At 38.8% G+C, this 22,123-nt stretch overlaps 8 protein-coding genes across 8 annotated transcripts; 4 read left to right on the top strand and 4 right to left on the bottom strand.

Moving 5' to 3' along the window:
* Positions 1 to 182: 182 nt before the first annotated feature.
* On the bottom strand, positions 183 to 3,464 carry KLLA0_F23551g (uncharacterized protein; the record flags this gene model as incomplete). Its single annotated transcript, XM_456129.1, has 1 exon — positions 183 to 3,464. The coding sequence occupies one exon, from the start codon at positions 3,462 to 3,464 to the stop codon at positions 183 to 185; it is 3,282 nt and encodes a 1,093-aa protein (XP_456129.1).
* Positions 3,465 to 3,964: 500 nt separating this feature from the next.
* KLLA0_F23529g (uncharacterized protein) lies at positions 3,965 to 5,794 on the bottom strand (the record flags this gene model as incomplete). The annotated part of the gene is made up of 1 exon (XM_456128.1): positions 3,965 to 5,794. One exon carries the CDS (start codon positions 5,792 to 5,794, stop codon positions 3,965 to 3,967), a length of 1,830 nt encoding a protein of 609 aa, XP_456128.1.
* An 879-nt stretch (positions 5,795 to 6,673) lies between these two features.
* MEK1 (serine/threonine protein kinase MEK1) lies at positions 6,674 to 8,137 on the top strand (the record flags this gene model as incomplete). Its single annotated transcript, XM_456127.1, has 1 exon — positions 6,674 to 8,137. The coding sequence occupies one exon, from the start codon at positions 6,674 to 6,676 to the stop codon at positions 8,135 to 8,137; it is 1,464 nt and encodes a 487-aa protein (XP_456127.1).
* Positions 8,138 to 8,547: 410 nt separating this feature from the next.
* Positions 8,548 to 10,455, top strand: KLLA0_F23485g (uncharacterized protein; the record flags this gene model as incomplete). Its single annotated transcript, XM_456126.1, has 1 exon — positions 8,548 to 10,455. The coding sequence occupies one exon, from the start codon at positions 8,548 to 8,550 to the stop codon at positions 10,453 to 10,455; it is 1,908 nt and encodes a 635-aa protein (XP_456126.1).
* Positions 10,456 to 10,459: 4 nt separating this feature from the next.
* Positions 10,460 to 13,501, bottom strand: CIN1 (Cin1p; the record flags this gene model as incomplete). Its single annotated transcript, XM_456125.1, has 1 exon — positions 10,460 to 13,501. One exon carries the CDS (start codon positions 13,499 to 13,501, stop codon positions 10,460 to 10,462), a length of 3,042 nt encoding a protein of 1,013 aa, XP_456125.1.
* Positions 13,502 to 13,894: 393 nt separating this feature from the next.
* Positions 13,895 to 15,241, bottom strand: KLLA0_F23441g (uncharacterized protein; the record flags this gene model as incomplete). Its single annotated transcript, XM_456124.1, has 1 exon — positions 13,895 to 15,241. The coding sequence occupies one exon, from the start codon at positions 15,239 to 15,241 to the stop codon at positions 13,895 to 13,897; it is 1,347 nt and encodes a 448-aa protein (XP_456124.1).
* Positions 15,242 to 17,632: 2,391 nt separating this feature from the next.
* On the top strand, positions 17,633 to 19,354 carry PUT4 (proline permease PUT4; the record flags this gene model as incomplete). The annotated part of the gene is made up of 1 exon (XM_456123.1): positions 17,633 to 19,354. One exon carries the CDS (start codon positions 17,633 to 17,635, stop codon positions 19,352 to 19,354), a length of 1,722 nt encoding a protein of 573 aa, XP_456123.1.
* A 1,129-nt stretch (positions 19,355 to 20,483) lies between these two features.
* Positions 20,484 to 21,989, top strand: PYK2 (pyruvate kinase PYK2; the record flags this gene model as incomplete). The annotated part of the gene is made up of 1 exon (XM_456122.1): positions 20,484 to 21,989. The coding sequence occupies one exon, from the start codon at positions 20,484 to 20,486 to the stop codon at positions 21,987 to 21,989; it is 1,506 nt and encodes a 501-aa protein (XP_456122.1).
* Between the last annotated feature and the right edge of the window lie 134 nt (positions 21,990 to 22,123).

Raw genomic sequence — 22,123 nt, 5'->3', positions numbered from 1 at the left:
TGTTGAATAAACAAAAACGAAGATATTATATGACAGTACCGCAGTCCTACAAGTAGAATATCAGTAGGAGGTCAATCGCCATAAATGTGATGTTTCTAAGTTTTTTATTATGTACATAAATTAGTTGTATATTTATAACTTTTATGATAGTATTGAAGAAGAGAGGGCGTCGTTGGGGTGAACTATTTTGGTTGAAGTGGTTTCCAAGAATCCAGGGACATTGCTAGTTCAGGTTTCTTTGAAGGAACATGAGGTTTTGATTTCTTTGCAGATGATTCGGCAGTATCTATGGGTACTGGAGGTGATGCTACAGGCTCAGGAGTGGATCCCTTTGGAGTTAATATGACATCAGAGAAACCAGGTGGAGGGTTAGGCTTTCTGGAAGGTGGAGGTGGTGGAACCAGGGTGATTTTTCGATCCGAAGCTGACGTGGATATTGATGAGGGGGACGGCGTTCGAACAGGAGAATCCAATGTTATGACTGGTTTCTTGTGTGGAGGGGGTGGAGGCACTCTTCTTACGGCTTCCGGTTCTTTTGTTAGTTGAGCACCATTTCTTACGGTATCGCCCCTTCTGGCAGTTGGTCCAACTGGTGGACTAGTCAAAGATAGACTACTCATTGAGGATGAAGATCTTGAAGAAGGTGATAGTGGTTTTGGCGGCATCGCCCGGCTTGTGCTCACTCCGGCAGATTCGAAATGTAGATCCAGATCTAACAGACTCATTTCTGTCGAAATCACCGGTTTAGGCTCCTCCTTCGCGTCAACTAGCTCAAGATCAAGCAATGCACTATTGATAGAACCGGAATCTTGAGGATGTGATTGTTTGTAGTCCATATATAGTTTCTTGGTCATTTGTATCTTTGATTCTTCGTCAATAAATTTGACCTTGGCTTTGTAAGCTGCATAAACAGGTTTGTGATCACTCAAATTCAATTTGGCATCACTATACGCCATTGGTTGTAAGTTTTCACCTTTGTATAAGATTCTATCCGTCCATGATGGAATTCTAGCTTTTTCGGAAGTATCGTATCTGTCTGTACCATGATCGTACTTGTACGTTGGTCTAAACTGAATTGATGGTTCCATGAAACCTTTGAAGACAGATTCTGAAGCCATTTCCGATGTCAGCTGGTCATGCTCCAGCAATTTATCCAAATCAGCATTATCAGGTAATGAGAGGATACTCCTTACCTTTTCGTTTGGCAACTCAATCCTATAATTTAAATCACCGAGCCAGAAAGTGGAATTATGGTGATCAATTCTTTTTGACCTGCTGAAACTAATTCCCTTGGTTATACTCTCATAATCACTTCTACGTTCCTCTACATTATTCACGCCAGCAGATAAATGAGCATTGATGAAGCAGAAAGATGTACTTCCATAGTCGAATCTAATGGCAACAGCACCTTTGTTACCGGTCATTCCTCCTAGACCTGTTTTCTTTGAAGAACCCTCTACTCTTTTTACATTTCCAACTTTGTCAGCTTTGACAAAGAATAATATAATCAAAGATGACATTTGCTCGGCTCTCAACATGATATAATTTTCATGTTTGTTCAAGCAACTATGAACTAAGTCTTTCCAAAATTGTGACTTTGAAGTATCAACGTTCAAAATCGAAGACGCATTCAATTCAATTACTTCTTGCAAACCCAGTACAACAATGTCAGGAAGATATCTTTTGCCAATAGGGTATAGCCATTCTGATAAATCTACAGACTTGGTGAGTCCATTTACGTTGAATGTGCCACATAAGATCTTAATGTTACTAGTGGTAGTAAACTGTGCTTCTTGTTTTCTAAGTTCTTCATTAACGTAGTCATTGATCGGATCGAATAATTCGACAGAATGCTGATGTGGTAGACGGCCCAACAATGCGTCGATGTTCATCTGTTTATTTTTGTCCATAAAGTTATTGATGTACATTCTACTGACGGACTTTGTTGCATCAGAGAGAGCACCAGCAAATGACATTTTACCTTTTCTTGAAAATGATGATTTTAATGCATTCGTTCCTGTATAAATTTGAGAAACTGCATCACCGTGATCAGCCCAGATATTATTGTGTTTTTGATACCAATCATATTCTTCGATTAATGGAAGTTTTGGTTTGATTAATTGGAAATCTTCTAAAAACAAGATAAATGTATATCTTGAAATAAACTGCTGAATTAGATTGGTTCTGTCTAAGCAATCTAAACAGTTTGTTCTGAAAACACCATTTTGCTCAGACAATTGTTTTTTCTCTTTAACATCGTATGAGAAATAACCATTTTCCAGAATAGAGCGCTCTAATGTAGGCATGATTTTTGATGCAGCAGCAAATCCTTCTTCTTTGGTCTCTTTGTGAAAGTCAAACTCAGTTAAAAAAATTTCAGAGTTTAATTTGAGGCTTTTTGAACGCTCGAAATGCTCTCTGTATCGTCTCGTTAGTTCTATTTCGGAAGATTTCGTTGATAATAAATTTACTACATGAACAGGGCCGTATTTTTGTATTAATCTCTTAAAGTGCTCATCGAAGGTCGATTGCGTTGCCTCGACAGATCTGGTAATTGTAACCTTTGGATTGATTAGAGCTGTATCTTGTTCCCAGAAAACAGGTACACTTCCTCTAATTTCTGTCACAGCAAAGCAGTATTCCTCTGAATACATAATAAATTCAGTTTCACAAAAGTTTGCTACATTTGCCTCGTCATCAATACCTCTAACATTAAATCTTGTTCCCGCTCTTTTCCAAGATTGTTTTGATATCATAGTTAAATTGACGGGCATTCTGCCGATATATGATGGGAAAGTTTCAGCAAAACCTCTGATCACTGTCGTTAAGAATCCTTCATCATCCATTATTTGCTTGGCTTTATCGTCCAAATGGTTTCTAAATGTGATGATTTCTTGCATTAAAAAGGAATTCCACATGTACTCTTCTTGGTAATTATCGAAGGATAACGAATGCTGGTTGAGACCTCTAGACTGTAGTAAAGATGTTAGATCGAAATCGGAACTATAATAGAATGATCCGTTCGATAGTAATTTCTTCAAATCATGGCACGGGTGCTGTTGCTGTTGATTGGAAGAGCTTGCATATTCTTCTTCTGGTATGATTGGAAATCCGTTAGAATCGAACTCAACGAAATCCCATCGATTACTATCTAGACAGAAGAAATCAACTCCATAGATTTTGTTGACTGTTTCTCCCGGGATTGGGCTGGCAACCTCAGATTTTCCAGTAATTGTACCTATGAAAATACTTCCTTCCAACTCAATTAACCCAATGAAGCCATGGATTTCAAGCTTGCTCAATTTTTCAAATTTCTGCTTCTTCAAATAGCTCTTGGGAACCATCTCAATGGTACACACCGGATGTGTCTTATCCTTCGGTGGGACATATTTCAACAACAATGCAAAGCTTTCAGAAGCGAGTGCTATTACTCTCTCGGGACCTTGCTGTACTAAAATCTGCATTTCAACCCAAAGTGCAATGTAGGTGGTCCTGTTAGTGATACAAGAGTAAATCTGGTGTTTCTACTTGCAGTTTTATTGTCTCTATCATTTCGTCTTGTGATCTTTAATCAAATCAATATTTCTATTATGATCAGCTTTTTTTTTTTGACTTTTCTTTACTATTACCTCGACCCCTTTTACTATGAGAAGATCAGTTGAAAGGCATGTTGAATGTACGCAATGAAGAGCCACATCAATTTTTCCAACCTTGAATATATACCATGATGTCAATGTTATATACGGTGAGTGTGGTGATATTCCTGATATTAATTGAATATAAATTATATAATATAAAGACAATTCAAAGTCTTCGGTGTAACACTGATAAATGAATTGTCAAGAAGAGAAATACAAAATGATGGTAAACGAAGTCGCAAATACAACGAATAAATAAGTAGTATTTTACCTCGGTAGATACAGTGCAAGTTTGTGGAACTTTTGAAAAGTATAAACTCCGCTGACTATGCAGATGCTGAGGCTGAGTCACGATGAGCTGGTATTGTTAGTTCGCCCTTTTTGATCAAGTTATTAACAGCAGAAAGGATGGCTTTGGCAGAAGCCTCTCCAACATCTTCAGACATACCAATACCCCATTGGTAGGCCTTTTCGTTGTCAATTTCTCTTCTGTAAGCAATATGCACGTAAGAAGCAGCCTTTGTTGAAGAACCAGATCCTAAGGAATGTTCGGTGTAGTTGGCAACACCAAGTTTAACACCGAGCAAATTTGACAACGCATCGATTAGAGAGGAAATTGGACCGTTTCCGAGACCTTCAATGCCGACGACTTCGTTGTCGATCTGGACTTGACCAACAAAACTCTTCTGATCACCCTGTACTTTAGAAACATTGTATTCTAACAAAGAAATGTTGGAGGCGCTTCCATCGAGGTTGTATAACGACTTGAAGGTGCTGACAATTTCGTTTGCCTTTAGTTCCTTACCTAGAGCATCAGCCTTTTCTTGCACTTGAGTGGAAAATTCAATTTGCAAGTTTCTTGGCAAATCTAGGCCCAAAGATCTCAAGACAACCCAAGCGGCACCCCCCTTACCAGATTGAGAGTTGACACGGATGACAGCTTCGTAGTCTCTACCGATATCCTTTGGATCCAATGGCAAGTATGGAATTTTCCATAGAGTATCACCTTGACTACGTCTCTTTTCTTGAAGATTGAAACCCTTTTTGATAGCATCTTGATGAGAACCACTGAAAGCACAAACGACCAAGTCACCACCATATGGGGCTCTTGGTGAAACTGCAATCTTGTTACATCTTTCCACTACTTCAATGACTGAGTTAATATCAGATAAGTCTAATTCTGGAGAAACACCTTGAGTGTACATGTTCAATGCGACAGTAACCAAGTCAACGTTACCAGTACGTTCACCATTACCGAATAAACAACCTTCGACACGGTCAGCACCAGCCAAAATACCTAGTTCAGAAGCAGCAACACCACAGCCACGGTCGTTGTGCGCATGTGTGGAGATACAGACCTTTTCACGTTCAGATATGTGAGTTGAAAAGTATTCAATTTGATCAGCGTAAATGTTTGGAGTAGCGACTTCGACGGTAGCAGGTAGGTTGAAAATGATTGGGTTTTCCTCAGTTGGTTCCCAAGCAGCCTTTACGGCTTCACAGATCTCAACAGCAAATTCTACAGGTGTATCACTGAAACATTCTGGAGAGAACTGGTAAGTCCATTGTGTAGCACTTTGCGAAGGATCATCCTTGGTCAATTTCCTAACTAACTTGGTGGCTTCCACAGCTTTAGCAATAGCTTCTTCTTGGGACATGTTGAACACAATGTCACGGAACATGTCGGAGGTGGCCAAATACGTATGGATGGTGGCTTTCTTAGCACCATGCAAAGCTTCAACTGTTCTTCTAATCAAATGTTCTCTCGATTGAACAAGACATTGAATGGAAACATCTTCTGGGGCGTTTTCAACAGCGTATCTTGTGAAGTCGAAATCTGTTTGCGACGCAGATGGGAATGAGACCTCAATTTCTTTGAAACCAATCTCAATCAACTTATGGAAATATTCCTTCTTCTGCTCGACAGACATAGGATCTGGTAAAGATTGATTCCCGTCTCTTAGATCGGTAGAAAGCCACCTAGGAGCCTTGGTGATGGTCTTCGAAGGCCATTGTCTATTTTCCAAGTTGATCTGTGGGTATGGTCTATATTTCGTCGATGGATCTTTTAGCATATTCTTGTACGCTAGTTTCACTGGAGGAATAGCTTTTTTCCCAGCCTGTGCTAAACGCACAACGGTGTTCCTGAATATCATACTCAATATGGGGTATGGTTGCCTGGTCGTATCACCTTTGGAACAGTAGCTTAATGTCTCCCCTAAATAGCTATCCTATGAATCAACTGCACAAACTCCGTGTCCTAAAATCTCACCAGACAAAGACTGTTCTGGTGCATATATATATATATAAGACATGGCTCATCACATCACGTCTTTTTGCCGAAATTTTTCACTCGATTCAGAATTTTTCAGTTTTTCAATATTTCAGCATCGCCAGAAAAAAGTATCGCCAGAACTTGACTGTGAGTAATTCCCATAATAGTTTTTCATGGCTTTTTCTTTTTCTTTCTTTACTGTTTTGCAGGGAAAAAAGCTTCTTCGAGGGCCGTGATGAATGGAGTACGTAGAGTTCGTGAGTACTTTTTCGAAATACAGAGGGGAAGTTCAGGCAAACATTGCTGACTGGAACGTTCCCAGTGACAATTAATGAAGGGTTATGAGAGGGTTAGAAGTTGTTAGCGAGCAACATGGTGGTGTTTGAGCGCCTGTGCTTGCATGTAGAGGATAGAGGTTGGAGAGGACGTTGAACGATATGGGAAGTGGGGTTACTTGCGGTATGTGTTTCTTTTGAATTGTGCTCAAGAGGATCTTAGAGTCACGTGGTGCATATTGTGATTATGTCATCGGATTGCAATTTTGTTTCACGTGGGCCATTCTTCTTTGCTTGCCGGGTAATGAATTGGTTGTTTGTTTTCTTAATATTCGCTTTTTTGTCGTTTCATTTTAGCCGCGCACATCTGGCATCTATATAAACATACAGCATGGCAGTCTCAGATCCTTAAGAGGAGCCTCATTAGCCACTTCTCCCTCTGTTGGAATAGTTCCCACTATATTGGATAGACGGAGGCTAAAAAAATGGACAAAGTTTTGGGAGTATTGGAAGTCGATTTGGAGAGCGAGCTGGACTCCTCGCCGCAGTTCATCGTAAATCATTTCCAAATTGAAATTAATAAGGTATTGAAACTTGGACGGAACACTGAGGAGTGTATTTACTCTGTTGAACATCCTTCTGTTTCGAACATTCACTGTGTGCTATGGGGCATCAGATTTGATCCCGAGAGCGTTCCACTTTGCTACATAAAGGATATGTCATTGAATGGGACGATGGTCAATGAGCAGGTCTTATCCAGAGACGTCCCATACTTGTTATCCAACCAAGACGTGATTCAATTACCAAACGGGGCAAAATTTAAGTTCTCTGCAGTGAAAAGCGAAACGATGTCACAGTTTATGACTGGGTTGAGAATTAAATCGGAATGGGATCGATGGAAAATTGTGCCGCGTATAGTGGGCTCAGGAACTTTTGGACATGTCTTGGTAGCAGAAAAAGTGGACCACAATATGAAAAGACAAGTTGCTAAAAAGACTGTTTCATATGCTGTAAAAGTTATCAACACTGCAAAGACTAGGATGGTGAAAGAAGCCACCATTCTTGAAAAATTGAATCATCCAAATATTATTCGTATTCATCAATCTTGTGTTGATGCCCTTGGCAATGTATACATTTTTCAGGATCTTATATCGGGAGGTGATCTCTTCTCTTATTTGGCAAAAGGCGATTGCTTAGTTCCGATTTCTGAAACAGAATCGTTGATAATCATATATCAGATTCTCTTAGCTTTGAAGTTCTTACATTCAAACGGCATCGTTCACAGGGATTTGAAGTTGGACAATATCCTCTTGCATACCCCAGAACCATGTACTAAGGTTGTTCTTGCAGATTTTGGTATTGCAAAAGAATTATCTCAAAATACAAAAGAAAGAATGCATACTGTGGTCGGTACTCCGGAATATTGTGCACCAGAAGTGGGATTCAAAGCCGATCGTAATATTTATCGATCGTTCAGTAGAACTGCTACCTTAGATCCAGACAACAACGGCTATGATTCCAAGTGCGATATTTGGTCCCTCGGCGTCATAACACACATCATGCTCACTGGGATTTCCCCTTTTTATGGTGATGGATCTGAAGCAAGCATCATCAAAAATGTTAGAACTGGAAAACTAAATTTTACTGCTAGACAATGGATTGCTATCACAGATAGTGCCAAGAGTTTTGTTAAGAAATGTCTACAAGTTTCTACTTTTAATAGATGTGATGTGGAAGAAGCTTTACATCAGGTTTGGGTGGAAAAACATACTAGTCAATTGGAAAGAATATACAAAAAGAAAGTTTTACAGTTAAGCTCTGATTGCATAAAAATTGATGAGAACATTGATACCTTTGCTGTTGTAAAACATAAACTACCGAAAAGTGTCAAACTTTCCCCCGAAAAAAACCCTAACAAACGATTGAAACTTTTTTCAAACAATATTTAATGTGACGCTGCTATTAAAAAGTTGGTCAGCTTTGAATCTGTTTGTTTATATATACATAAAGTGCCATTGGTGAAGATACTCTCTTTGTTACACGCTCTTTTCGTGTCATAGTGTTTTGTTTCTTGATTTATCCGTCCAATATTTTCTATGCTCATCGCTTTCATTTTTTTTTGTTTTTCTCTCATATATCAAATACAGTTGGCAATACAAAAAAAATTAACTTAAGACGACATCCAAAGAATTAAGGCACTTTCCAGTTATGCTTTTTGTATTGCACTGAGCCGCTCTTTGTTTCTTTTCACTGCCATCTTCACTAACATTCGACTTATTTTTTACACAATTGTAAGCCCTCAGCCAGCAAAACATTACTGTTTACCAAATTTGTTGTGTGAGGTTTGTGCATTTGCGTCATGAATAAGGTAAAATCAATAAGCAGTGCGATCTCTAAACAAAAAGTTGCTTCTTCTTCATACGATCAATCATATCTCTCTTTGTTAAGAGAAACCTTGGATGAAGAGTTATTGCGAGATCGTGGGTCCAGTAAGCTACTTAATGATTCCACAAGAGCTTTTTTGAACTCTACATGGTATAAAGACTCGGGAAAGAATGGCGGTGCTCGAAAGGACATACTATGGTTACCAGCTGTTTCTTCGTATATGGATGTGCTACTTAGAGAGCGTAAATTTAAACAGGCTTTCCATATGTTGAGCCTCCTAAAAACAAATAAAATTGAATGGATCAAACCCCCAGGCGAGACGTTGTATAAAGACGAAGCAGGTATTCCGGAAGAGCTCTACTTTGTTTTCAATAAGATGATGATGTCCATGACGAGTAATCGTCTAAATAATCAAGAACTCACTGCTATTTCAAAATACAACCTTCATTTGTTACAAAAATACTGTACTAAAATTAATACCATATCTCCTTCCATATCCTTTCTACTCCGGACTCTAACGATGATTACTAAGGGCAGATCACTATTGATGATTAAAGCGGCCTTGGAAATAGTTCTGACAAGTTTTCCAAACATGGCTGCAGTTCAGTGGCATACCGTAAAACATATGACAATGCTAAGATTTTATCAAGAAACCGACCAACGTACCAAACTGATAGCTTATTACAGGAACCACATCCAAAACACTGAATTGGTACCTTTGTTCATTGTTCAATATGAACTCGAGCGCTTTGTTGAGCGGTTTCTCATATCTGGGGATGAAACTACAGCTAATCTTGGACTAAAAAAGTACTCGGATATGGGGTTTAAATTAAGACCAGACACCATTACAGATTTCAGAGCATTTATTGATCGAAATATGCTAAAACAAACTAACAAACTTCTTTTGGAATTATATCCTGACTCTTATGCACCGTTGCATAACACCCTCTCCCTTAACGATGTCGAAGATTCCAATATGGAATTGGTATTGGCTATATTAAACAATTCTAATGTTGACCTTTCACAGTATGAGATGAATTTGGACTTTTTAATCTCCAAAATACCACCTCTTCAACAGGGCAGGGATTATTACTCATTTTTCAAAAGTGTGGTAAAACCGAATTTCAATCAAAAGATGAAATGTGACATTTTTGGGTTATTTATAAAACATGCCAGTGGTCAGGGTTTTCAATGTTTTATTGAATTTTTGGAAAGCGCTTTTTCTGACCGGGAGATGGTGCTCCTTTTCGTAGCGAATGCAACTAATAAGGCTCGTTATTCGAACTTCCATGCATTTTTTCCTGCAATGTCGAGCAATAAACCGACGCATAAAACTGCCAGTTTATTGCTCTTCAACTTCTTACAGAAAAAGATTGCCGATTCTGTGGAATTAATGCCATTCGACTACTCTGTGCTTTTGAACAATTCCCTTAAAGGTCATACACACGAAGAATTTTACTACTATTACTACCATTTTTTGAAGCAGCATTGTAAAAGTTTTCTTAAAAGTGATGGTTCCACTTACGAATTTTGTTTTCCGACAAACATTAGCATGTTTTTATCTACTGCTGCAGATAAATTAGGGCATTCCGTTATTAATATTCAGTCTACGCTTATAAAATTCTTTGAGGAAAATGGGCTTAATGCTGAACTTTCTCATGAAGTTATGCGAACAGCGATGGTAGAAAATTTTGTCCCTGAATGCTCTGTTGAGCGTATTGAGGAACTTGAAATGAGGTACCTGGCCAAGAACGGGTCTTCTGCCAGAAACGTCTATAATATCAGACAGGATAAAAATGATAGAGTTCGTTTAGAGAATCTTCTTCGTATTATCGAAGAAACGTGTACAGATTCCAATAATGCTGCACCTGTCCGGAAGTAATCTTCTAGATTAAAAGATCAGTGTTTTTTAGAGCAGAGAACTGCTGCGGAGTTGTGGAGTTTTCTTGTATAAGTTCAATTTTTTTATTCCTGTCAGCACATATGTAGATATGAGTTAGAGATTCCAAAGCAACGTTTTGAATACTGGAAAATTCGGTTCTTTGTTTGGCTGCGGCTAATTGTTTTAATAGTATTTTGATGAAGGTATTCGCAAATTGTGCTGAGTTTTTCCTGACATTAAGTATCTGATGGCAGACAAGAAGGGTTAATAGCCTGAAAGCATAACTGGTGACAGATACTGACCTTGCAGCAAGTTGAAGATTGTACACACGGGCAAAAAAACCGCTATAGTTAAAATCTTCTTCGAGAGTTATTCCAGATTCTAGCATCCGACACCAGCAGTTAAGAAATGTGATAGTTGACTTTATGATCTCTCTCGGTATGGTTCCCAGTATATTGTTACGCATTTTGGATGCTTTCAGCTCCTCGAATTCTTTGGCGGATGGAACAATCCGAGCAAACTCATTCAATTGCAATAATCGGTCAGCCAATTCAAGGCCTTGGTAATAAGTAAGAAGATCGTCGATTGCGGAAGAGATTAGTCTATCGGTCGAATGAATTGCCCCAGCCGAAAAAAAGTACCCTTTCCAGAATTCGTTGTTCCCCCTATAGTGTAGATTATAAAGTCGGATTGCATTAAAATTGCAAGGAGGGTTCTCAAGGGAAACATGTCGAAGAGTACATAACGCTTCGAAGCATTTTAGTCTGATTTCCGTAGAGGGCTCTCCCGTTAATCTTAATAATGAGTTTTCAATGAATGGGAGACAAGTCAACTTTCTAAATAACATGCTATGTTTTAGAATCAAGTTCACTGTGGAAAGCCTAGTCAAGCGGCCAACATCTCCTTTGTCTGTAGTGGTATAGTCGTCCAAGAATAATACAACATCTTGAAGGAATATCTGAAGATGTTCATCAGGAGAATATCTAGAGATAGCCTGAGAAAGAGAATCAATCATTTTTCCCTTATACTCACAAGACATTTTGGAAACCGAATCATAAAACAAGGAAATAAATTGGTTCTGTGACAAAAACGGTGCAGCGCAGCAGATGAGAGGTTGTTGAAGTCTGAATAACTGATAGAATATAGCCCAAAATGAGCATTCTGTGGATGAATCATCAAAAGGTTCGCTATCTGCGGAAATAAAAGATACTAGTTGATTCAATAGTTTCGAAATATCGTCATAATTTGAATGATTCATCTGAGCATGTCTTGCAATTAGAAAAATCCGTTCTACCTGCTGTTTTGAGAGTAAAGAACCATCCAAAACTAATGAACAAATACCTCCCAACTCAGCTAATGCCTGAAAGGAAATCTGGTCATTCCAAACTTTGGGGATTTTCTGTTGGTGCAAAATTGCAAGAACGTCTGAACTTTTCAGGAGACTTTCAGTGTCAATTTTGCATTGTAGATAAACACTTCTTGCACATATGTCAGGGTCCTGATATTTCAATCCCTTCACAGATATTTCATTGATATACTTTGAAACCATATTAGAAAGGGATTTTTCATTGATTTGGGATGTCATCTCTGAAAGTAGGGAAGTGGCCTTTTCAACGAATTGATAATCGTAGTTCTGTCCAACGCTATAAAGAACTAGCCACTGTACCATTTCATCAATATAACTTTCATATCTTCCATTGAACAACTCAAAAAGAGTTAGTGCATTCGACAGCTGACCAAAGTGCATCTCTGCAAGTCGAAGAACCGTCACATTATCTAGTAGGACGTTTCCTTGCCTTCCTAGACATTCTTGAAGAGCTGCCATAGCAGATTTTCTTATCAATGGTGAATGGTCAAAGTTTGCTGTAAATAATAGGTTGAGGAACATATTTTTGAGAGACTGAAGCTCAATATTCGTATAACTTCTGAATGCACTCCAGCAAAAAAAATTAGCTGCATCTCTTATTTGATGTCCTTGCGTGCTCATCATTCTCTTCTGTTGAAATTTGCTAATTACTGGAAGTATACTCTGCGTGAATTTTCTGATATGAGATATCGTTAAAAGTCGGCTCCTGCAAAATTCTGCTTGAATCAGTAAAAATGTATGAAGTCTGTCTGAGTCCATCGATTCGTTTGAATTTGTTTTTAACAATGCTTCAGTATCATTAACACAGTCAGTTATTATCATTTCACTGCTTTCTTCATCAATATTAGAGACAAAGAGGACTATTTTCGAAACAGATTTAGCCAATTTGAATCGTAGGTCAGTGAAAGAAAGATTGATTGTGGAGGTCATCCAGAACAAAATATCATAAATACAAGAGTAGGTCTCATCTCTGTTTGCTAGAACAGTAACAAAATGCGGAAGTAATTGCAACGTATACAGAGCATCAATTTCTTTATCAAATGAAGTGAGAGATGTGATATATTGCGTAAACTCTATCAATTGTTCAATGCTGAAGGGATATGTTGTTTTGTGCTTCAAAGTTTTTAACATGTAGCTGAGATCTATGGGGTCTACTTGTGAAATTTTTTCAGGTAGTTCAATCAATGCGTAGTTTTTTGACCAAAGCTCAGCCTTAATGTTAGAAATTAAGGGTCTCATAAGAGCCATATGATTGAACTTCGATACAATCAAAAGGATTTCAGTATCATTATCAAATTTGAAAGGAGAGATTACGAGCATAGCGAGCCATGTAATTAGTAAATACTGAGAATGCCAATCTTGAGAAGACTTCAATAGCGCTAAAACTTTCGACAGATCATAAATCTTGATGGGAATCTGTACCCGTATCCTTTTGTTTTTGAATATCTTTGAATACTCGTAAAAGAGCCGTGCAATCTTGAGCCGATTATCAGTGTTGGTAGTAAAATATGTCGAAAGCAATTCATTAATTAATGAAGGCAAAGCCTTCTCGAGTATGAGAGGATCAACCTCGAAGAGTTGAAGCACTCCTATTGTCTCTTCGAAATTGGTGAAATCGGACATGCCATGTTGCAGCTTTCGTATAAGGACGTCTTTAGAGAGTCGAGCTGTTGATGTCATACTATTCGAGTGTTATGCTTGGTTGTGGTGGGAGAAGGGATTCTTGAGGTCTTTTGCAAGCTTTCAATAAAAGGGTTTATCTTTTCCTAGCAATTGTGTTTAAAACTCTTCAAAAATCAGAAGTGAACAAGAATATGGCATAAAGATACTGTAATGAAGATCTCTTTAATGCAATAAAGTGTTTGGAATGACAATCGATATTGGTAGTATTGAGATTATCTATCATGTCTATAAATTGAGATGATATTGAATTTACTTTTTTCCTTTTCATTGTTGTCAAATCAAGATTATAAAATCCAATGTCAATTTAAAATATAAAATCTATGAAGGAAAGCGATGACATAGAAGATGCATAAATTATCAATGTTAGTCAAATTTTACATAAAAGCAATCTCAAATTAACAACGAATCTAAGCGACTGTTCACTTCATCGCGTTTGGTATTATTTGCCTCTTCCTCCAAAACTCCGTAAATGATGTCTTTGATAATGGTAGCACCTTTTTCATAGTCACTAGGTTCGTTGAAAACCTGAACAGAAAATCTAATAAACAAGTGACTGTTGTTAATTTGGAATGGCGCATAACATTTATACTCTGCGAGCATGATCTTATCACATTTACTCTTAAAGTTTAGGAAATAAATTCTATCAGTACTCATCTTTTCAATGAGATGTTGACATTCCGATTTAATCGGTAATTCTATACAGAATAATCCGGGTGAACGTAAAGAATTAGTCGAGTTTTCAAGTAGAACAGATCCTTGGCCAAAAACCTCCAAAATCTTTGGAATAGCAGCTTCTTGCAAATCCCATTGATATTCTCGAATCTTTTCTTCACCGCCGCATATGTCCTTACGGAATTTCAATGCTTCCTCCACAGCAAAATAGGACGAGTACGAAACGGTGCCGATAAAGGCAAATTTGTTAACAAGGATGTTAGAATTATGTCCATCGTCACCCTCAACATATTGGCATGCAGGAGCTGTATAGTTATGAGATATGGGGATGGTCTGAATCATAACATGATGTTTTGGATCAACATATAACAACGCGACAGATTTAGGGCAAGAAAGCCATTTGTGTAGGTTAGTCGTGAGAAAGTCCGGTTTCAATTCATTAACAAATGCAAAATCAACTTGACCTGCAGCATGTGCACCATCGACCAGAGACCAAGTCCCATATTTACGACACAATTGGATTAGTTCTTTATAAGGTAATGTCGCGCCAGGTTGAGAAGTAATCATATCAAAGAGGCACACCTTATATTCTTTAGTTTGCAAACGTTTTTCGAAATCTTGCACAATCACATCATTGCCGCATGGGTAGTTGATATCGATAACATCGTACTGTAATCCGAAGTAATCGTGCAAAAATTTCACAGTGTTGGCACAAGCCCCATAGGTGGTGGAATGGAACAAAATTTTATCTTTGCTGAAATTGAATGGAATTGACCTCAATACAGTGTTAACACCTGTAGTGGCGTTGGTCACAAAGGCACAGTTTTTATATTCCAAATCAAGGTACTTCGCGACTAATTGCAATTGACGCTTATATTCTTCGATAAAAGTCAAGAAGTAATCTCTGCAAGGGTACTTCTCATGTTCTTCGAGACTCTTCTTGGCTGCATCTAATACCATCGTAGGTGTAGTACCAAATGAACCATGGTTGAGTAGAGTCACTTCTGAATCCAGGTAAGTGAAATATTTTGCTTTGAACTCATGTCCGAAAGGAACTGTGTTCATTTCAATGAATAAATTTGATTTGGCGAAGATGCTCCGTATACTGTTTACGCTTCACTACAAGCCCAATTGTTCTCATTTGGGGTTTTAATCTGACCAGAATCATACTTACATATACTATATATATATATTGATTTCAAATTCATGAAGCCCGTTTTTTAGTGAAGAGTCATCCTGCAGAGATAAGGTCAACAAGAGCACGTGACTTCGATATTTGATGCAACGCGCAACCAATGTCTTTTTTTCTCGAAGGCAACTTTAATTTGTCGAGCATTCAGTTCTTTAACGGGCTTGTGAGCATCTGAAAAACACTTGTCGACAGCTCCTAAGAAGATTCGAAAACTAAACTAGTTCACATCATACTCAAACTTCTACCCTTTGTATCAATACAGTATTTGCAATACCTTTCTTTTTAAAAACTTACGATTTAACCATTTATCACTAAAGGGTAACGTCCTAAACCTTGTCGAGCTACTTCGCTGTCAAAGCGGCAGTGTTATTCGCAGAGCTATCCTGCCACTGCTGCAAAAGACACAGAGACGGAAACGGAACATAGCAAAGGGGGTCTTGATATCCGTCTTAGTTGACGTCCTATACACACTCTAAAACTCCGTGGTCAAACCAAAAAGATTGGGAAATGATACGATGCGGGACTAAAACAGGGACGATGTACAGTGAGTACTTCTCGATAACGACCGATAGATAGATTACGATAGTCAATCCTTATCAGTGGGTACAAATGTATGTGCGGGTAACCCGCAGCTTCTCTCGTCCGCCCTTACTTCCTCATGTCCTCCCAGTCTTTTCACCTGACAACAAGATCCGCCGAGTTTCGTCCGGAATTGGTTTCCCGCTGACCAGGACGCCCACACACCACAACAGGGGTTTGCGGAAAGATTAAAAAACGGGAAAAAGGTATGGGTGCTATGGCATCTTACATACACGTGACTGTTTCCTCGTCCCACTGAACTCGTTCAGCCTCCGCACAGTGCGCGCGGCTCCAAAAAAAAGCAGTAGGAAAATCCCGTACTCAACCGTCCACAACAGATACATTCGGAATATCTCTCTTTTTTGCTCACACAGAAGATTCCGCGCGCGAGGTCAAATAAAATCAAAAAAGAAAAAAACTCTCACCAAAACAAAAAGAAACTAACAGTTCCCGTCCTGTCATTCTCGAGGCCGGGATTATTTCACCTTATTTCCTAGAAACGTTTGCACCCGTCATTGTTTACAAGTTTGAAAAATGATGCCCCTCGAGTTGGCCCTTTGAAAGAAGGCTCTGCTTTCTTTGTTGGTTGGGAGATTGTCCACTTGAGAAACCCAGTTGGCGGGATTGCTAATGCGATGAGATGAGATTAAAGATATAGAGAACGAAATACTAGTTATCAGTGGGTGTTTGGCGCAAAAAAACCTGAAGGTTTTTGTATGGCTTTGAAGGTCGCTTTTTCTGTTTTGATTGACTTCACGGTGTAATTGTAGGGGCGGGAATCCAGCTACTGGGACTTGACATAGTGACATTTGATAAGTACTTTGTATCTCTTGTAATAATCAGGAATTTTTATTTTTTCTATGTTCTGATCAAATAATAATGGCGTGTAAGAAGAATACATATGACTGACTACGACTTGTTTTGGTTGTTGTAGGGGCGTTTTTCTGATGAGATGAGTTTAATTGTTCCTAGTATTTCTGGAGCATATTCAGCTACTCATCCTGATTAAAGGAGATTTTACCTGTTTGCGAGCGAGATATGAGATGAGGAGTAAACACCGATTAGCCGTTCTTCCTTACTGTTCCGCTATCCAGATATCCATTGATAGCAGTGTAATGATAGCTTTTTAATCTGACCTCTCGTCCGATACTTGATATGTATTCGTAATGTGTTTTTTTTTAATTGCTGATTACCGATTCTCCTCAAATGTCTGATCTTTGCAGAACCCTTCTCCGAATGTAGTATTCCTCACTTGTCTCAAATCCATACATTTAAGTATATATATCGTCGTTTGTTTGATGTTATATTTTGTGGAGTTGGGTTATTCCCTCTTAAATTATTTTACGACTCTTTCTTGTTATGGTCTTGTGCATATTGATTTCCGATATTCCAACGACGATAAATAATCAGACGTTAAAGGTCGATTAACCTATACTGCAACTATCATTCTGCTTTGGTTGCGAACATAGGCTGGTATTATAATATTTACATCATTCAACATCACACTAGTAGGCCTGTTCATTTTGAGTTTTGACCCGCTATACCGAATCAACGTTGTAAAACTTCAAGAAATTGGAAAAAAGAAACGCGAAAGCCTCGAACTAACTGTTTGAATCATCATAATCATCGTTATAGCAGAATTGAAGCTCATCACAGCGTGAAAACAATACGAAGCTACAATAATTATGTCGAATCTACAAGACCTAAAAGATGCTGGCGAGACCAGTGTTGTGGATAAACAAACAGGTCAAGTTTATGAGTTAGATTTAACATCTTACTCGAACGACTCAGAAAAAAATGGTTCTCTACCAAATAAACCTCAAAGCGGAGACCATAATTTAAAGAAAGGTCTTAAATCTGCTCATATTCAATTGATTGCTATTGGTGGCTGTATAGGTACTGGTTTGTTTGTTGGTACTTCTTCTACTCTTTACAAATGTGGTCCTGCAGGTTTATTTATCTCTTACTGTATTATGTCAACCATCATCTATCCTGTTATGAACGCTTTAGCTGAAATGGTCTGTTTCCTTCCAGGTCTCCCCGATGAAAATGAAACTGGTGGTTCTATCTCTACTCTATGTACAAGATATGTGGATTCATCTTTAGGCTTCGCTGTCGGTTGGAACTACGTTTATTGTTATGTTATTCTTGTTGCCGCAGAATGTACCGCAGCCTCCGGTGTCGTCACTTATTGGACCACAGCTGTACCCAAGGCTGCTTGGATTACTATTTTCTTGGGTATTATTGTCGTATTGAATTGCACTGCTGTGGAATTCTATGGTACATCGGAAGCTATCTTCTGTTCTTTGAAAATTTTCTGTATCTTGGGTATTATTATAGTCTCCATCGTCCTATTTTTCGGTGGTGGTCCAAATCATGACAGATTGGGTTTCCGTTTCTGGAAGGATCCAGGTGCTTGGGCGTATCATTTGGCCGATGGCGGTGCAGGAAGACTTTCTGATATTATTACCGGTGTCATTCGTGCAGGTTTCGCATTTATCTTGGGTCCAGAATTGGTTGTCTTGACCTCTACTGAAGCACAAGATTCAAGAAGAAACATTGAAAAGGCTGCCAGAAGATTTGTTTGGAGATTGATTTTCTTCTACTGTGTGTCTTCATTATGTGCAGGTGTCATTGTGTCGAGAAATGACCCTGTATTACTTAACGCGTTAAGTCAAGGCAAACCAGGTGCTGGTTCATCTCCTTTCGTTATTGGTATTCAAAACGCAGGTATCAAAGTTTTGCCTCACATTATCAACGTGTGTATTCTCTCTTCTGCTTGGTCTTCTGGTAACTCCTTCATGTATGCTACCACTAGATCCTTGTTATCTCTATCCCAAGAAGGATACGCACCAAAAATATTCAACAGAGTCAACAGGTGGGGTGTTCCATACACTGGTGTTGCGTTCGCTACAGCCTTTTCCTGCCTAGCGTACTTGAATGTCTCCTCATCCACCGCTGATGTTTTCAACTGGTTCTCTAACATCTCAACTATTTCTGGTTTCCTTGGTTGGATCTGTTCAGGTGTTGCTTACTTACGTTTCAGAAAAGCCGTCTTCTTCAACAATCTATACGACAGACTTCCGTTTAAGACACCGTTCCAACCATACTTCACGTGGTTCTACATCATCCTGATCGCGATCATCTGTCTCATCAACGGGTACGAATCATTTGTCCATTGGAATTACAAGGATTTCATCGCTGCCTACATCACTCTACCGCTCTTCCTCATTCTATGGTTGGGTCACAAGGCTTACACCAGAACTTGGAGCCAGTGGATGATTTCAGTGTCCGAAATCGATGTCACTACGGGTCTAAGAGAAATCGAAGAAGAAACCAAGGAATTGAATGCTAGACGTATCCCACCAAGAAACCTCTGGGAAAAAATCTTGGAATGGTTATTCTAAGATAGAGAAACCAATTGTTTATAAATCGTATTATACCTTTTTTTGTTAACACTCCAGTAGTAAACTTATTCATATGTAAATTAATACTTCAGGTCTTTTCTACATCATCCAGTTCACCGTAAAATCCACTATTCATGCATATCTTGTTCAACTATTCTCATCCTTAAGTTACACACGTGATTTATAATACCATCGTGGACTGTAGTTGGCTTAGCGACAGAAAGTGTCAAAAAAAATGTACCCGGTCCACTCTGAGAGCCAAAAGTTAAAAAAATAGTGATATCCCTATCACGTGACAAGATTCAACAATAACGGTTTTCGCAATCCTGCGTTCGTTCCTATCCCAACTGATTGAAGCACTTTCATAGAATATACTATGATCCGTTAGCAATTTTTGTCGTCACCTTGTTCGAATTCCATTGCCATCTGTTTAGCTCCAGTTTTTCAGTTCACTCACTCATGATGGAAGTACAGGAACGAAAAGAAAAATGTTTCTGAAAAAAAAAAGATGTTGGGGGGACAATTTGTGGAATCCGCCTGGATAAGCTCGAGGGAAAACTGGAAGCTAGGAAGTTTGTGCACAAAGAAAGAGTGAATACAAGAAGCCAATAGCCCGGCGTCCTAAAACATCAAGAGTTGGTCCAATTACCAGAAGCCCGACATCATGCACTAATCCATACAATGTCAGGTTTTTCTTTGGATTCCTACAGAAGTCTCATCATCAGTTAGACACCGTGCGAGTTTGTTCCCATCAGGATGCAATGGATATGGAAATTTATTGGGTCCTTCAATGGGTTTTCTCTTATTGGTTTTGATGTAAGCTGATGGTAAAGTTTATATATAAAGAGAGACTTGAAAAAGGGTTAATTGAAGTTGTTAGCTGGTTTTCCATTCTACTCTTAAATCATTGTTTTAGTTATGTTTTTCTTTATCAGTATAATCCGTTAAGAACCGAAACTAAACTAAAGTCAAAGTTACTGTTAAAAGAACCTTTAGATTTATTTTTACTTCATACAGACCCATTCACTTGATACTTTCTGTGCAATAAATTAATCAAACCATTTGAGTTTAATTTACTGATCCAGAAACAGCATCCTATATTACAAACAGAAATTAATACAAATTCACAATGGAATCTAGATTAGGCTGGTTGACCGATTTGAGTACCGAAACTGGTACCAACTTGAGAAGAACCTCAATTATTTGTACCATTGGTCCAAAGACCAACAACCCAGAAACTTTGGTTGAATTGAGAAAGGCTGGTATGAACATTGTTCGTATGAACTTCTCCCACGGTTCTTACGAATACCATCAATCTGTCATTGACAACGCCAGAAAATCTGAAGAACTATACCAAGGTAGACCTCTGGCTATTGCATTGGACACTAAGGGTCCTGAAATCAGAACTGGTACCACCACTAACGATGTGGATTACCCAATTCCTCCAAACCACGAAATGATCTTCACTACTGATGACAAGTACGCTAAGGCTTGTGACGACAAAACCATGTACGTTGATTACAAGAACATCACCAAGGTCATTGAAGCTGGTAGAATTATCTACGTCGATGATGGTGTTTTGTCATTCGAAGTTTTGGAAGTTATTGATGACAACACCTTGAAGGTTAAGTCTTTGAACGCCGGTAAGATTTGTTCTCACAAGGGTGTCAACTTGCCAGGTACCGATGTCGATTTGCCAGCTTTGTCCGAAAAGGACAAGTCTGACTTGAAATTCGGTGTCAAGAACGGTGTCCACATGGTCTTCGCCTCTTTCATCAGAACCGCTCAAGATGTTTTGACTATCAGAGAAGTTTTGGGTGAGCAAGGTAAGGATATCAAGATCATTGTTAAGATTGAAAACCAACAAGGTGTCAACAACTTTGACGATATCTTGAAGGTCACTGACGGTGTTATGGTTGCTAGAGGTGATTTGGGTATTGAAATTCCAGCTCCTCAAGTGTTTGCTGTGCAAAAGAAGTTGATTGCTAAGTGTAACTTGGCTGGTAAGCCAGTTATCTGTGCTACCCAAATGTTGGAATCCATGACCTACAACCCAAGACCAACCAGAGCTGAAGTCTCTGATGTTGGTAACGCCGTTCTTGATGGTGCTGACTGTGTTATGTTGTCTGGTGAAACTGCCAAGGGTAACTACCCAATCAATGCCGTTAAGACCATGGCTGAAACTGCTTTGATTGCTGAACAAGCCATCCCATACATCCCAACTTACGATGACTTAAGAAACTTGACTCCAAAGCCAACCTCAACCACTGAAACTATCGCTGCTGCTTCTGTTTCTGCTGTATTTGAACAAAAGGCCAGAGCTTTGATTGTCCTATCCACCACCGGTGACACTCCAAGATTGGTTGCCAAGTACAAGCCAAATGTCCCAATTGTTATGGTTACTAGAAACCCAAGAGCTGCTAGATTCTCTCATCTATATAGAGGTGTCTTCCCATTCGTATACGATGAATCCTCTGACTCCGAATGGACTGTCGATGTTGAAAAGAGAATCAACTTCGGTGTCAAGAAGGCCAAGGAATTCGGAATTTTGGTTGACGGTGACACCATTGTCACCATTCAAGGTTTCGCCGCTGGTGTCGGTAACTCCAACACTCTACGTGTCTTGACCGTTTAAGATACTGGGTAAAATTGGACTAAAATCTTGTCGATCACCATTAGACTTGATTATGCAACTTATGAAGCCATAGACAAACATTTTCTAATTAATATATATATTTTAGGTAAAGAAAAAGACAATTAGATTGTACT

This window comes from Kluyveromyces lactis (genome assembly GCF_000002515.2).
Source record: "Kluyveromyces lactis strain NRRL Y-1140 chromosome F complete sequence".
NCBI classification, from domain to species: domain Eukaryota; kingdom Fungi; phylum Ascomycota; class Saccharomycetes; order Saccharomycetales; family Saccharomycetaceae; genus Kluyveromyces; species Kluyveromyces lactis.
This window is presented reverse-complemented; position numbering and strand designations above follow the sequence as displayed.